The sequence below is a fragment of the Mus pahari genome, chromosome 9 (assembly GCF_900095145.1).
Source record: "Mus pahari chromosome 9, PAHARI_EIJ_v1.1, whole genome shotgun sequence".
In the NCBI taxonomy this organism is placed as follows: Eukaryota; Metazoa; Chordata; class Mammalia; order Rodentia; family Muridae; genus Mus; species Mus pahari.
In genome coordinates this window covers 89,969,418-89,986,078 of record NC_034598.1, presented here as the reverse complement: position 1 = coordinate 89,986,078, position 16,661 = coordinate 89,969,418, and the positions used below count along the sequence as shown (strand labels likewise).

The window sequence follows — 16,661 nt, the reverse complement described above, 5'->3', positions numbered from 1 at the left end:
AACTCACTTGGTAGACCAGGCTGGCCTCGAACTCAGAAATCCGCCTGCCTCTGCCTCCCGAGTGCTGGGATTAAAGGCCTGCGCCACCAGGCCCGGCTATACATTTGTGCAAACAGGCCAAAACACATAAATATTTTTTTCTTATCAAAAGGTTAAATTTTATATGTTATTTCCTTTTGAGGTACAGTCTTGTTTTCTAACTCTGGCTGGTCTAGAGTTCACAATGTAGCCAAGCTGATCTCAAACTCATGGCAGCCCTGCTTCAGTCTCCAGGGCGTTGGGATTATAGGATTGTGCGACACCTGGGTTCCAACTTGCAATCTTAGTTAAAACTTTAGGATTCAGTCTTTTTGTTGTACAAATAATCAGATCATTTGATACTAATCTTTTATACTAATCTGCATTAAATTTGTGGGAAACTTTCAGAATCTTATACATTCCTTTCTTGCTCTCTATGAATTTATACTAACTATTCAATGAATACTGGCTACTCATTTGAAGGTTTGTTTTTGCTAAATTCTCTTCTTCAGCTGACTCTTAAATACACTCTAATGAAGGGTGTAAGTCTGTTTTAGTCATACATAAACATGAGCACATCACCCACCCTCCATTGATTAAGTCATTACTTAATTGCCATTGTCTAAACCTCAACTTCTCTCAGACTGTCTTAGCTTCTTAAGTACAATTGCCCAATGAATATTTTCTGTGGAGTCCCTGAAGGCATCTTCTATAACATTCTGTAGATGTTTTGAAGGTGTCTAAAATACAACTTGTTCAGAAGCCTCTTGATGAAATGTTTTTTTAATGTATACCATCTTGATTATCATTTCTGCATACTTAGTTGCTCATTCTAGAAATCTAACAAACTAGATTTTCCCCCATGAACTTGTTTTAATATCCAAGTTGGCTTGGGCACAGAAATTCAAGTATTTGACTATATCAGACATTAAGGACCAAAAGATGAAATAGTGAACAAACCTCAAACCCTTGTTCTCACAGAGCTTATATTCTAATAGGGATACATATAAAATAGATACTAAGTGATAATAAAAGCTAAGAAGAAATCAGAGTAAAGTAAAAAATGATAGGCAGAGCAGAGAAAAAAGTGCTTACCTCGAGATCTTATAAGGAGATACTTATACAAGGACCCCCTTAATCTCTCCTAATCCTGACAGCATTTGTTTCTGTTTTCTTGAAGATAGCCATTCTGATTGGGGTGAAAGGGAATCTACAGTTTTGATTAGCATTTCCTTGTTGTTTAAGGATGTTGAGTACTTTTAATACATGCATTGGTTATGTGTAGTTTATTTGGTAGCTGTTTAGTTTATTTGCCCATTTTATTGGTTATATTATTTGTTCTTTTGGTGTTTTGTTTATATATAAATAGTCTGGATATTAAGCCTCTGATGTCTAGTTGGCAAAGGTTTCCTATAGGCTGTCTATTCACTCTGCTGGTGTTTCCTTAGATATGCTAAAGAGGAGGGGTCTCATTTGGCTCAAGGATTTGTGGGAATATGGTCCTTCACAGCACGGTAAGCATGACAGAATTGATGGTATTGGAAAGGTGTAGCAGGGACTCCTTACTAGTGAGGGACAAGAATCGTAGCTAGTTTTTGTATTTTGGTATTCATTATCGTAGCTTCTATTGTTGACCATCAGCAATTGACCTTGAGATACACATGTTTCTGTGTATGTAAGTAGGTAAATGTATATATATTTGTGTTGTATAGTGGAATATAATGAACAGTTTACACAGAACTGTCTCTCAAATTAACAGTCTGTTGGAAGAAGAAAGTGGCCATGTAATAATTTTTTTCACAGAAGGAACACACAAATTTTCTCAGGATTTTCTACATGTTTTGCTTTAGAATCTGTTAAATAATATTCTCATTTTAGGGTTAGGGCTGGAATATCTTAGTTTCTATTTTAAATCTCTTAAATTATTTTTCCTTTGTCATATATTTTATTTTTATATTTTATTTTTGGTTTTTCAAGACAGGGTTTCTCTGTATAGCCCTGGCTGTCCTGGACCTCACTTTGTAGACCAGGCTGGCCTCGAACTCAGAAATCCGCCTGCCTCTGCCTCCCGAGTGCTAGGATTAAAGGCGTGCGCCACCACGCCCAGTGTCATATATTTTATATCAGTTGGGATTTAAACAGGCTTTTTAAAGCTAGAGTCTTGAACACTATGCAATATAATTTGTTATGTTCTTACTATGTTTGTAGATATAAATGGAAATAAATGTAGCTTTCTAGTTTGAGAGTTTTCTAATTAAGTCAAGTTAGTCAAGAATTTTGGCTTGGAACAAAGAACCAACTGATATTCTTTTTTTTTTTTTCTGTGCAAGATTATATATGTTTATTGTTACTTTTTTAGTCATATGAAATCATGTGCTAAATTCACAAGGCAGACCAGATTAGGTGCTGCTACTAAGTGTGTTGAGTCAGGACTGTTACCAGAGCAACTGAAAGATAGTTATCATTACATGATTTATGTTGTTGGTTTTTAGGGCCCACTGAAGTCTGTTTTGGGATTTAGGTTCTAAAGTCAGGATGTAATACAGGAAATTAAAATAACCTTTTAAAATCTCTACTTTTTAGTTTGCTGTGTCCCATACCCAAGTTTCCATTTCTATTTCGTTTCTCAGCTTGGATTATTGAAATATAGTGTAACAGGTCTTTCTGCAGTGACTTGAGCTTTCCTACTCTTGTTCTTTCCATGGTAGTCAGAATGATCTCCTCTTCCTCTTCCTCCTCCTTTTCCTCCTCTTCTTCTTTTTCCTTTTCTTCCTCTTCCTCCTCCTCCGCCTCTTTTTTTTTTTTTTTTTTTTAGGTAGGACATAGCTGGGTAGCCTAGGATTGCCTTGAACTACAGGTATCCCAGCCTTAACTTCCTGAGTGCTAGGATTATAGGCCTGAGCCCCCACACCTGTTTTAATATTTAAAAACTGTAAACAAGAACACCTCATTATTCTGTTCAGTGTGTCTCATTGGTTCTCCAACTCACTCTGCTAAAAGCCAGTCTCCACCATTGATTGACTGCATGGGCTTGTATGCTGCAGACCACATTTTGTGATTCCATCTCTTACTGCCCTTTGATGTAGTCTCTTCATTCTTTATTAGCTCTTGTTTCTTGCTGCTCCTGGTAAGCTTTCACCTCAGGGTCCTTTTTCTTGCTGCTCTGATTGAAGACTCTTCATTTAAATATCTGATGCTTTACCTCTTGTGGGATGCACCCAAAATGAAACCTTCACAGAATATCCATTTAAAACACCACTTTTTCTTTTCCATTCCTCCACATTGATAGCTTTTAGCATTGTTTGACATACACTATAGTGTTAATATATCATCCTCCCCAGCTAGTGTGACTATTGCCCTATGGCAGGGATTCATCGCGCCCTTTGTACCTAGAACATTGTTTAGCTCAAGTTGATACTTAATCACTACTTGATAATTAGTGTGTTAAAGTTCATTGTACATTTTCACAATGTCTTTTTAAATTCTTCATTTTGTTTATGTATGTCCATGTTTGCATGTGTAAGATGGTCTGCAGGTGCCTAAGTACATGTATGTGTGTGTGCGTGTAGAGGCCAGGGATGAACATTGGTTGTATTCTTCAATCAGCTCTCCATCTTACTGGTTTTGAGGCATGGTCTTTCACTGAAACTGGAGCTCACTAATTTAGTTAGAATGGCTGGCCAGTAAGCCTCATAGATCTTCAGCCTCCTTAACACCTCTGGGTCTGCAAGCATATACCCAGATTTTAATTAAGTTTTTTCTTTAAAGTGGGTTTTGAGATTCAGAACTGAAGTTTTCAATGTTTGTGTGGTAAGCACTTGACTGATTGAGTCATCTGCTCAGCCTCTTCACAATATCCTTTTAAATATCTGTTGTTTATGCATAGATATAATAACAGTCCTTAGAGACATAGGGCAAACACTTGGTTGACTGTAAGGCCTTAGAGACATAGGAAAAATACTTATTTGACTGCTGGAATCACAGTCCTGGTTTTCTGTCCAAGCAAGATATCATATAGTCAGTTTTAGGTCAATCTTGTCTTGCCTTTATTTAGCCAAGTTTATTTAAAAAAAAAAAGAGCAAGTATTTTCAGATCATAAAGGAATTTGGAAAAGGAATTCTAACCATATTTTTTAATAGAGTATTAGTTCTTAAATTTCTTTCATATCTTTACTTAGAATTAATCATAGTTTATGTTTTTCCACAGGTTTTTCAATTCTCTCACTATTCATGTATATAACTGTTAAAGAAACAAAACATTCAGGTCTTTACGGATTCAGATAGGTGTGTTACGTGTTCAGAGCGGGAGCTTATTTTTCCGTGCTTTTATTATTGTCCAGCTCTTCTTTACCAGCAGTTTTCTGTTTAAGTTGAAGTGCCACAGTGAAAACAACAAAGGGAAACTTGAGTCAGCATTGCTGTTCTTCCTTAGTGCTGCCAATAAGATTTCTATTGTCCCTTGGTGAAATTTCAAGTCTTTTGTAAATGCTATAGTTTGAAATAGGAGATAGGATGAGTTACTCTTTGGTGGGTACTTGAAAATGTTCTTTATTTAAATAAAATCGCTTAAGTTGATTTAACACAGCATGCAAGAAGTGGTAGTCTTACTCAGAATTATGTTTTGTTTTATAGGTTATCATGAATCAGGCAGATAAAAATCAAGAAATTCCATCTTACCTTAGTGATGAACCCCCAGAAGGTAAGCATGTACTCAGCACTAAGCATGGAAGGAATATGATGGAAAATTAAAGCTATGATCATTTTTAAAAATTAAATGTAAAGAATTATAGCCTTTATGTAGTCAATGGACATGTTCCAAAAATAATTGAGCCTTTAATAAGAAAATACAGACCTTGGTGTATAGAGACACAATTTCCATTACTTAAGGTTTATTTTCTTGTCACACTTTCATTTTAAGACCATTTCACAAGCAAAAACATCCTTTTATTTGCGAAAGTGTGGGAGGTACAGGATGGACTGTTTATTTTTGATGTCCTGCATATGAACACACCTAATTGAAGATTTGAGAATTTAAGAATTCCTAGAATTTATTACAGTGTAATCGATACTGCTCTCTATGTTCATATATGGTCTTGGGTTCTGCTTAATTTGTCTTTCTAATTCCTAACTATTTTAGCTTGAAAACTGTGACATGAGTCTTGGAAGCACTGTTTGCCTCCTCTTCCCTGGTATCCTAACTCTGTACAGAAAATGACTGTAGTCTTATTTTTCTTGTGGATTTGGTATAGACTTTCTAAGCTTGATCTAAATAATTACCTCTTTGGGGAACTGTATGTTGATTCCTGGACTAGATGTCCTAACCCTAGGTATTGCATTTCTTCCCAGTTCTGTTTTCCCTCTCTGAAAGTTTCTGCCCATATTATTAGTCATAAATCAATTTTCTGTGAAGATATAAAAAGAAATAAAAATCTTTCAGGTAAGCCTGCCATGGTGACTGACACATGCAATCCCAGCACTGTGACATAAAAACCAGAGGATACCAAGTTCACAGCTTGGCTACATAGTGAATGAGGAGGAACTATCTAATTGGTTTCATTTAGTTTAGAGGTAGAATAACCTGAAAATTATTAGTTCAGTGTTTTTCTTAAAGAACAATTTGTGTAAGCTTATTATATATTCCAAGTATATGTAATATATGTATATATAAAATGTATGTTTTCTGTTTCTGTGTCTTGAGTTTTAAAAATTTGTTAACCATGTTTAGTGGTACATTTCTTTAATCACAGCACTCAGGAGGCAGAGGCAAGCAGATCACTGTGAGTTCAAGACCAGCCTGGTTTATATAGTGATTTCCAGAACAGCCGGGGCTACATAAGTGAGAACTTGTCCCAAAAAAATAAAAAACAAAACAAAAACCCAACTCTTTGTTTTCTTTGGAGATAGGGTCTCTCTGACAAGAATGTGCCATCATTCCCTGATCCTTATCTTTGGGAAAAGATTTTACATTATAATAAAGTTAAACATATTTTTGAGACATGGTCATCTTATGTAGCCTAGGCTACCCTCAATCTGAGGTCTTCTTGCTGCCTCAGTACTCTAATTTTATATAACTTTATAATTAACATATTTAATTTTGTTATATATTTTATCTTTTTATAACCAATATATTACCTGTACCTTAAGTCTCTTATTTTTAGCCATTTAAACATTTAAAATTTATTATGCTCAGTAGTTTTAATATTTGTGTTTTAAAAACAAATTTAGCAGTAAATATATCTTATATGTGTAATATTTTGTTGGTTTTTAATATTTGTTTTCATATTTAAATACAAGTATCATGGAATTTTAAAGCAAAATTTGTTTTAGCTGATTTTCCTTCCCCATGTCCCACTTCCTTTCTTGTCTCCTTTCTGTTTTCTAGGCCACATGTGTTCCTTTGCCTTCATGTCCCCTTTTCCTTAGCATTTCTTTTTGCCTTTGTTTGAACTGTTTGAGATTTTTAGGTTTTATCTGCATTTTTTCCCACTTGTATACACATGTATATTAAAGCTAGGATCCAAATATGAAAGAGAATATGCAGTTACTTCTTTCTGAGTTTGCATCATCTAGCTTAATACTTTCCAAATCCATTCATTTTTTTGCACATTTTGTAATTTCATTTTTCTTTAAAGCTGAATATAATTCTATTATATATATGTGCCACATTTTCAATATCGTCTCTTGATGGGCATCCAGGCTGGTTCCATTTCTTTGCTGTTGTAGATAGAGAAGCAATAAACATGGATGTGCAAATATCATGTCATACAATAATTCTATTTCAGTTTTTTGAGAGACCTTCATACATGATGGCTGTACTGATTTGCATTCCTTAAAGCAATGAACAGGGTTTCCTCTTTTCTCACCAACATTTGTTATTAGTTTTCAATTTTTGTTTGTTCAGAGACAAGGGTCTCTCTATGTCTGACTGGTCTGGAACTTGGTATGTTGATGGGGGAAATCAGAGAGAACCAATATTGATTGCAAATACCATAATGATACTTTGAATTTTAAGGTAGAAAACAAGTATACACAGATATATCTGCCTGGTTCTGCTTCCTGAGTGTTGGGATTAAAGGCGTGTGCCACTGCAACTGACCTTATTAGTTTTGATGCTAGCAATTCTTACTTGGGTGAGATGATATCTAACAGTCGTCTTAATTTGCATTTTTCCCGAGGGCCAAGGATATCAAACACTTTGGTTAATGCTTTGTGTGTGTGTGTTTGTACTTTAAGAAAATAAAATCTGGATATTCATTCTCTGTTTGATGTACAGCTGGCAAAAATGTTCATCTGTTCTGTGGGCTCTTTGCTGTTCTTATAGTTTCCTGTGCTGTGCAATAACCTTTTAATATCGTGTAATTCCAAATATTAATTCTGAGTGCTAGTTTGTACCTGATGTACTATTTGGAATAATCAGTAAGACTGCCCTAATTAGAATGTAAAGCTTCCAGTCAATGAAAAAAGTCTTAGGAGGAACCTGTGCTTTGTCTTAGAAAGGCTCAATTTTAGAACTTTCAGATAAGAGATCTGTTACCTAGTTGATCCTGTTTGTATATTTTTTATAAAATCTCATTACTGTTTGGAGAGAAGACAGGTACATTTTTGCAGCTGCCTTTGTTTTTTTGCCATGGTCTTTTGTGATTTATTAATTTCTGGAACTCTCAGTTAGAGATTTGTGAGAGTATAAAGTGAAAAGACAAAGCCATTTTAATATATTTTGAAGGAGATTTTTTTTTTTTTACTACATGTCCCCTCTCCTCAAAGTCCTTAGAGATCCCCAAAATACCTTCAGGATCACATTATATGAAGACGATTATTTTGATAATAACTGCATCCTGAATAAGAAATTGAAGGCTACATATGTTTATATTTTTATTTTTCATACTTTTTAGGGTAAAATTTTATTAGTAAAACTGCAAATCAGAGAAACATTTAAAATATATCTTCTAAAATAAGATTATACTGTATAAAGTGGTTTAGTCTCTATAATATTTCTTTTTATAAAAAAAAATACTGGAGTCAAACTTGGTAAACCAATAAGTTTAATTGGGTTTACTTATAGGAGTAGAAGTGAATCAAAGACAGCTGATCACTAAAGTCCACTCCAGTATGGGTGACAGCTCACAGAAGCTGGAAATGTGGAGTACACTCTACAGCCTGCAAGGGAGCTCAACAGGTTGGAGAGTGTCCCTCCCAGGTAGCTCAGCTGGTCTCTGCTTCTTTCAGGCACCTCAGCTTGTTTGAATGTCTTTCACTGGTCCTTAATATATATTTAGAAAAGGAGGGGCCTAGTGAATCTGGTCAGTTTCAGGAACTTCCTGAAGCTGATCTGAATTACTTTCTGAGCTTAAGGAACTTCTATATAGAATGGAACTTTTACCTTCCTTTTAATAAAATATTCTGTGTCTTAACCAGCTTCCCTTCAAAATGGAAGATCTTAATCTCAGAGGAAATTGCTACACAACACTATGTGTGGTGGTGTATACCTATAAACTCAGTGTTTGTGAAGTAGAGGTAAAAAAATTTCGAGTTTGAGGAAAGTGTGGACTACATTAACAAGACCTTGCTTCGAAGACTTAGTTGTGGGCCAAGGTATACTATAAGGCATCTGCAGCTGTACTCAGGCAAGAGCTCCTTACTTACTCAGTATAACAGAGTTTATCAGATTAAGCTGCTAGTTGTGAGAAAGGTTACTTAATGATTTGAACTGTTCTTAGAAAGACTTGATATTGACTATCATATTTCTCTCATTAGGGTCAATGAAAGATCACCCGCAACAGCAGCCAGGGATGTTGTCTCGTGTGACTGGAGGTATCTTCAGTGTTACAAAGGGAGCTGTTGGTGCCACCATTGGTGGTGTGGCTTGGATTGGTGGAAAGAGTCTGGAAGTGACCAAAACAGCTGTTACAACTGTGCCTTCCATGGGAATAGGGTTGGTGAAAGGAGGCGTGTCTGCTGTGGCTGGAGGTGTGACAGCTGTTGGGTCTGCAGTTGTAAACAAAGTGCCCTTATCAGGAAAGAAGAAAGACAAGTCTGATTGAGAGAGAAATACACTTGCTCTCCACAGCATATGATGCCAGTGGCATTGAACAGCTCAATTACAGACTACAACCCAGTCAACCGCTAGACTGCTGTGTTGAAAGTATTGGTGACTGGCTGCATCTAAAACACAAGAGACCAGTACTACCACAGTGTCTGAAGGCTTCTCATCCTTAAGTTCAGCTTTTTATCTGATAAAATGTTACACTTGTTCAGTTGTAACTGAAGATATGGTATGTTTAAATATTTGCTCTAAGTCTTTCAGTTTGACTAAAAAATGTGAAAGTTCAATTTAGTAGATGATTTTACAGTTCCATGTGTACAGTGTGCCAGGTAACTCATATGACCCTTACAAAGAGACTCGAACTACATAAACTGTACCTTTGATGTGCCTAATAGTTTCAGATGTCTTAGTTTTTTATAACTATAGTGGTTTAGGCCAAGAGGAATTCTTATTTAAGCTGGCAAAAAAGTAGCAGGAATTCAAAAGTTTAGAAGACAAACGGTTTTATGATGCTGTTAATTTTTTTTTTTTAGTTAGATAAACATTCTGTTTGTTTAATCATTGATGCCTTACAAAAGAAAACATCTTTTCTAATAATCTTAAATATGTGCAGTTCTTATAATTATCAGTGAACTCTTTTAAAGGTTGTAAAACTCGTTTCCCTCTTAAAAATCTCAGGAGTACTGAGGTAAAGGGGTCTCCTGGTGCCCTGGGTAAGGCAGTGCTTATCAGCTCTTGTGAGCACTCAACACGAGACATGCATTGGTAGTTGGATTTATGGCCCCATCATTAATACACCCCACGGTATCTATGGAACATTTCTTAGCTCATCAAAAGCTGTGTGGGAAGTTTCATATTGAGAGGGAATAAATATTCATTTTTAAGTTTTTATAATTATCTGAAGAATCTAAGATAATCCTTCATGCTTATTCTTTCTTTAGGATGTCTTAAATTATTAGTAATAATTCCTTTAAAAATACAATAAAATCAACCATTAATGTATAAGGATTGACTCTTCAAATGAATGAGATTGGCTCCATACATTGGCTTTGAATTAAAAAAAAATACATAAGTGCTCTCAATGTTGTATTTAGGTTTGTTGTTGTTGTTGTTGTGGTTGTTTTCTTTTGAGATGGGGTCTTCTAAAGCCCAGGCTGGTCTTGAACTGGATATGTAGCTGAGGATATTCTTGAGCTTCTAATTCTGCATTTACCTGCCAAGTGCTGGGATTCCAGGCATGAGATACCATGCTTGGTTTATGTGATGTTGGGGATGGAACCCAGGGCCGCATGCATAGTAGGCAAGTATTGTACCAACTGAGCTGCATCCGCAGTGAAGTTCATTCATAGCTTTAAAACATGTTCTCTTATAACCCTCTAAAGCAGCTGTAGACATACCATTTCTCAAGCCAGTTTCAGGAAGTTGAAGGTTTTTGATATGGATGGTAAGTGTGTTGTGTCTTAATGTGTTATCATAACACATTCATTCTCACAGAATGTAACTCAGAAGTTCATTTCTTTTTGTCTTAATGCTTAGTTTCATGGAAATTTATAAGTGACATATTTTTGGCATTTATCTTACAATCTAAGCCTGAAAAAAATTCTTAATTTTCTTTATACCTAAAACTAGAATTCTGTCTCCATTCTGCCCCTTCTAATTCCCTGGAGAGAGGAAGGGAGTAGTGCCTTGGTTTAAGTCAAAATGTAGTGTTCCTGAGATCAGGAGAAGATCACCCGAATATGTAGGTTCAAATGTTTGGAACTCTTAAGAGGATTCTATTAGTAATGTGGACCAACAGTTGAATAAAAATATAAATTTAAAAACCATTCATAAATAACAGCAGGACTGTCAAGCAAATCTACAAATGTTCTTGGAACTTTATGTTTATACAAAATTTAAAATCATTGAATTAAATTTAGAAGGAATTAAATGGTCATTTATTTCATGCAGTATCATTTAAGAGACATTTGTTGGTACATCTGGTGAAATGTGTTAACAAATGGTATTTTTAAAGTTTCAAAATTAATAGACCCATTCTCAGTGATCTAAATAATGGTATTGGAGAACTTGATTCCTGCTATTTAGAAGAATTTATTGATTCATTGCTAGTTTGTATTTCTAACTTAGAGGCTCTGCTATGCTTTGTACTTGAATTAGTCTAAGTGTAGGCTTAGTATACTATTTGCTTGCATATTTATTTTCAACTTTGCTTGTCTTTAAAATCACTTGAGGAAAAATGGCTAATTAATTTCTGCTACAGAAAAGCCAACTGGTAAATTTTCTCAATTGTCTTAAATGCTAAAGTACAGTGTGGTTCAGAGGGGCTTTTACGATAGCAGAGAACTGTACAAATATACAGGTAGCTGTAGTTCTAACTGAAATGAACTTGCCATTTGATGTGTACAGCTATAAAACTGAGTCCCTTCTAGTTTACATAGACTAGCGATTTGACCTGTTAAACAGGACTAGTTCACTTTGTTATATACACCTGGAGGTATCTGTTATTTGGCTCCATTTTTGAGTGGGTTTTGGCACAGTGACCCACTTGAATGACTGATCTAACAATGTTGATATGAATATTGTATTTAGTGAAATGTCAGATGAAAATACCTGATTGAATAATGCGGGGATTTTTGTATTAAAGGGATGTGAAAGAACACCTGAATCTGATAATAAAGGACTGTGATCTACAAAGATGGAATGTTTCATAAAGATCTACAGAAATAAAGGGAATTTGTAAACAGGATGATCTCAAAAGTCAAGATTACACAGTTTAGGATGTGCAGCAGGGTTTTTGGTGATACTTTACAGACATGATATGTAGACACACCAGTAAAGTACAAACACAAACAACTAAAAGTCTGAAAATTCAGATGTCTAGGTTTCGTCATCTCAGTTTTTAGTCTCTTATTTGTTTAGTCTCTTAAACAACCTTTGTGGTTTATTCTTGGGCATACGAAAGTGAAAGCTGAAGAGCTAGACCTAGGGAACACTTTTCTATTGTATGTAGTTAAGGAGCCAACTTAAGATTGCTGCTGCAGGGATCCCATGGCCACTTCACACTGGCGATTCTTCTGTGAGTTCTAGGAGTTAAACCTAACTTAGGTTCTAATTTCCCACGTGCTTTGCTGACTAACCTGTGTCCTGAGCCCTTCAACCCACTCTACATTGACTTCTCACTTCACTACTCTAATAGTCACTCCCCAAATTCATTAGTCACTTCCCCACATCTTAGTTGCCTCTGTGACAATCTCATCTACAGCCAAGACTCTAAATGCTATAGCAGTGCAAGTGGTGCTGATGTTTATCTCCACATCTGACTTCTCACAGCTTCATTCTTGGCCTCTTGCCTGTTACTGACCACCTCACAGTTGACAGGTGACTGTAGAGGACCTTGTAGCCTGTAATTTTTCCAGACCTGCTTTAAGAAAGTGAGCCAGTGCATGTATTACTGATAATTGCCAGGAAAAAGGTCTAAAAAGGTTCACACTTACTATGAACTCCTTCTCCTTAGATAGTGATGCTTTTCATTTTGTGCTACACTAAATGAAGCACATGTTCTTTTTCTTTTTTCTTTTTTCTTTTTTTAAGATTTATTTATTTATTATATGTAAGAACACTGTAGCCGTCTTCAGACACTCCAGAAGAGGGAGTCAGATCTTGTTAAGGATGGTTGTGAGCCACCATGTGGTTGCTGGGATTTGAACTCTGNACCTTTGGAAGAGCAGTNGGGTGCTCTTACCTGCTGAGCCATCTCACCAGCCCACATGTTCTTTTTCTTATATATACACACACACACACACACACACACACACACACACACATTCAGGTACAAAATTGTGATTGAATTCAAGGTGAAACATGAACTCTGCCACTAGACCACAGCTGCCAACATCTGGTCTTAACATTTTTCTTGACAGTCCTAACTGCTTTGGGTAAGTGCCTTACTTTGAGTCTTATTGTAGAAGAGTTAAATATTCTTAGCTTCCTGGGCACTTGTTACTATTCATTATCCCAACTAAGGAACTGAACAGATTCGGATAGTGAGGGATATTTGCATTGGCTAAGAGAATGAAAAAATAAGATAAAGGCTGCATGCCTCATTATATTGAGAAGCTGTGTACACCACATAGTCAACTGTTGTGCATTACAAACAATGATATTACAGTTGTTACAAATTATACACCATTCTTTATCTTGTTAATGTTTATCTTAGAAGTGGAAATACTACAACTGAAAATGGTATCACATAAAGTAGATTTTCAGGCTTTCTAGGAAGCTACATTCATTTCAAGTGCATGAATTAAGTTTGAAATTAGTTTTCAGACCCCTCCCCTATAATCTGTTTGCATTCCTTTCTTTTGCTGTTTAGGGAAAGGTGAAAATCTTTCCTGAAATTAAACAGAATTCAGATCTTAATAAATCTGAACTCTGCTATGAAAGTCATTTGTAAAATGAGGAACGGAATGAGTGCATGTTTCTTAAGAGATTTCAAACTCACCACAGAAGTAGGCTCTTAATCCTTCTGGATGAGTAATACTCCTCAAAGATACTCATTACAAACTCAAGGTGAAGTTAGCTCTCTAAAAGAATGTGTTGTTGCCTGTTAATGACTCAAGGCTGGTCATGAGGATTTATACTTTGGTAGCAGCTCATGGAACAGAGGTGTTCCTGTACTCTAGTCAAGAGTGTGAACTGTCAACTTCTTCAAAATGATTTGTGTGAACTATCACACTCCTGCCGCTTAATATATGATGTTTTGGAATAATAGTTCCAAGATCAAAGTTACTGGTTTTATTTAAGCACAATTTACATTTTAAAATATAGCAAATGAGTCAGAAACTACCAATTATGAGGTCACTTGAACACAACTCAGAATCTCAGTAGGTCCTGAGAATCATTAGTGCTTATAAGCTGAATTGCTTAAGTCATTGTGAATTGGCCACTTTGCCCTGTCACTCTTCAACCTTTAATGATGCCACAGGGTTAAATAATGGCCTTCCTTGTTTGGCTTGCATTTTGCTAAAGTTAGCCTCAAACTCCTTTTTTGTTCCATTTAGACTTGCTAGATGTCCATCCTTTACTCCATAACCTAAAGAATTCAACTTTCTTATCCTATATTGAATTATCTGGGGCGTCAATTCCAGAACCATTGGTGACTCTCTTATTTGAGCTATGGAGATGCCTTCTTTCAACAGTGCCTGGATTCTCTCTTCTAGGACAGAAGCAGGATAATAGAGAAGGGCTGGGCACTTCACAACTAACTGTCGTAGGTCATAGTCTGTACACTCAAAAGTAGTTTTAGTGAAGGAAATACTGTTCTGGATACTTCCTGGCTGAAGTTGAAAAAGAAACCCTTTAAGTTTGGACAGAAGCTGAAGAACTTCAGAGTCTGTGAAGCCTTGTCCTTGAAGAAATTTCAGTATTTCACCTACAGCTGTAGGAGAATTTAACACAATGAATGGATTTTGGCTTAATAATTTTAGTAGCCACACTTTAGCATTGGCCTCAGAGCCACCTAAGTTTAGGTAGCTCTCCTGGAGAACCCCTATCATTTGTTTATTGTTCTCTACAGGATTATGGAAAATGCTAGAGGCCGTTGTCAGAAACCTGCTAATCACCACATTCTTGAGTCCCAGCTCTTGAAAGAACTGAACATTTAGCTTCTGGTTCTCCTGGTCCTTAACATTAAAGAAAGATTCTGGAAACTGCTCTATTAACTGGATTAACTCTGCCTCGTTTTTGCAGACCATCTGCCAGAGTTTCCTTTTGGTGTTAACAGCAGCGGGACTGCAGACAATCGCTTCCGGACAGCGTTCTAATATACTGGCAATCACAGTTTTCTTGGCACCTAGTTCTTTCAAAATATTTGCAATCTCTTCAACGTAGGTTTCCTCCTCTAGAAGCACCCATCCTTTCAGCCTGCGGATTTTTCTAATGTCAACTAAACATGCACAGAGCTTTTCCACCGTTCTCTTGTTTTCTTTATCTGACTGGCTGTCCGTTCCGTAGGTGACACATGCTGAAGAAGGTTTGATTTTCAGAGCTGGTTGCGGCTTTCTGAGAAGACACGGTCTGCAGAGTTGGTATCCTGTCAGCAACCTCCACGACATGCTGTGAGCTCTGGCTAATTTCCACATCTTAAGGCTGAGAATGTCCACATTGTGCCTGCATGGAAGATGAAGACTTAAAAGGAGCACTGGCTTTTACAACACTGAGAAATCTGAGTCCTAAGCAGTAACTGGGAACGGTTTAAGCCGGCAAGGAAACTATCCCATCATGATACATCTTATCACAAATTTAAGGCTTCTCACCCTATATAAGAACATTCCATTTGAGCTCTGTATCCATCCTGTGAAGCAAGTGCTCCAATTACAGGTTGGAGGTCATGGGGTTCAAAGGTTCCTAGGTCTCAACTGTTAAGACACAAATTCCCTTTTCGACAACTGTTATGTCTTTTTTTAGGAGGCATATTACACAGGTAATTGTTTTTTATAAGGTTTTATATTTTTCAAGTTGATGTTTAGCTCAGGTAGATGCTTAGGAAGGGAGAAGTCATCTTTCATTCTATTTTCAAGTATTTTTGCTGACAAGCTATAATCCAGACAGGTTAGTTTGTTTTATTTGAAATGAGTACATAGGGGCTGGAGAGATGGCTCAGCAGGTTAAGAGCACTGTCTTCTCTTCCAGAGGTCCTGAGTTCAATTCCCAGCAATGGTGGCTCACAACCATCTGTAATGGGATCTGATGCCCTCTTCTGGTGCATCTGAATACAGCTACAGTGTACTCATATAAATAACAAACAAATAAACAAACAAACAAATAAATAACATTCTACTTTTAAAAAGGAGTACATGAATTCATGTTTGCTTTATTAGAACTTTGGCAAATGCAACTTGTTTTTATAAATTCAGGATTAAAGTAAGTCTTAGGCAACATGAGAAGTGCTATGTGCTGGCTTTAGCGGAACCTCTGGAAATCGGGTCAGCTGTGTGATGGTGATGGTGCTACTCCAGCTCATGAAGCAGGGTTGGGTAAGGTAGCTGCCTTCAACTAAACCCAGGGGTAGTCTCAGCCGTGCCTCTCAGTCTAGCCAAATGCCCCTTGCCATCTTCACCTATTAGGAGATGGCTACAGTCTGAAGCCGTGCAGCCTCTGATGATATAAGGGGCTGCAATTCTCTACTTCTGACTTGGGGTCCTGGCTGGGTGCATGCAATAAAGTAGCAAAATGGTCAGTAAGAAAGCATGCACATTTATTTCATACAGGTTGTCCACATAGTGGAGCCCAGACAAAGACAAGACACAAAGCAAGGTAGGTTATACTAAGGTGGACAGTAACAGTAAGATGCAAGGAAGCAACCCCACATGCCAGGAGCTTTAAAAAGCGCAGTGTTTCAGAAAGGTTTGCTCTCAAGTTATCTTTAAGAAGGATGTCAGTCCTCTTACTATCGTGAGGTTTTCCCCATGAAACTTTCAACCACTCTCGAACAGAAGGGTCAGAATGACTCAATGTGTATTTTCTTTCTCTCTCTTTCCTTTCTTTCTTTCTTTCTTTCTTTCTTTCTTTCTTTCTTTCTTTCTTTCTTTCTTTCTTTCTT

General features: G+C 36.6%; 2 protein-coding genes across 2 annotated transcripts in view; one reads left to right on the top strand and one right to left on the bottom strand.

Moving 5' to 3' along the window:
- Tmem263 (transmembrane protein 263) overlaps positions 1 to 10,185 on the top strand; it is a 13,726-nt gene extending 3,541 nt beyond the window's left edge. The window contains exons 2-3 of the mRNA XM_021205465.2: positions 4,651 to 4,717; positions 8,773 to 10,185. Coding sequence (XP_021061124.1) covers positions 4,657 to 4,717; positions 8,773 to 9,059 — 348 coding nt within the window. The 5' untranslated portion in view covers positions 4,651 to 4,656 and the 3' untranslated portion in view covers positions 9,060 to 10,185. The remainder of the gene's footprint in view (positions 1 to 4,650; positions 4,718 to 8,772) is intronic.
- A 3,647-nt stretch (positions 10,186 to 13,832) lies between these two features.
- The window catches only part of Mterf2 (mitochondrial transcription termination factor 2), a 7,677-nt gene continuing 4,848 nt past the window's right edge, over positions 13,833 to 16,661 (bottom strand). The window contains exon 3 of the mRNA XM_021205448.2: positions 13,833 to 15,229. Within this exon, the coding sequence (XP_021061107.1) occupies positions 14,017 to 15,201 (1,185 nt within the window). The 5' untranslated portion in view covers positions 15,202 to 15,229 and the 3' untranslated portion in view covers positions 13,833 to 14,016. The remainder of the gene's footprint in view (positions 15,230 to 16,661) is intronic.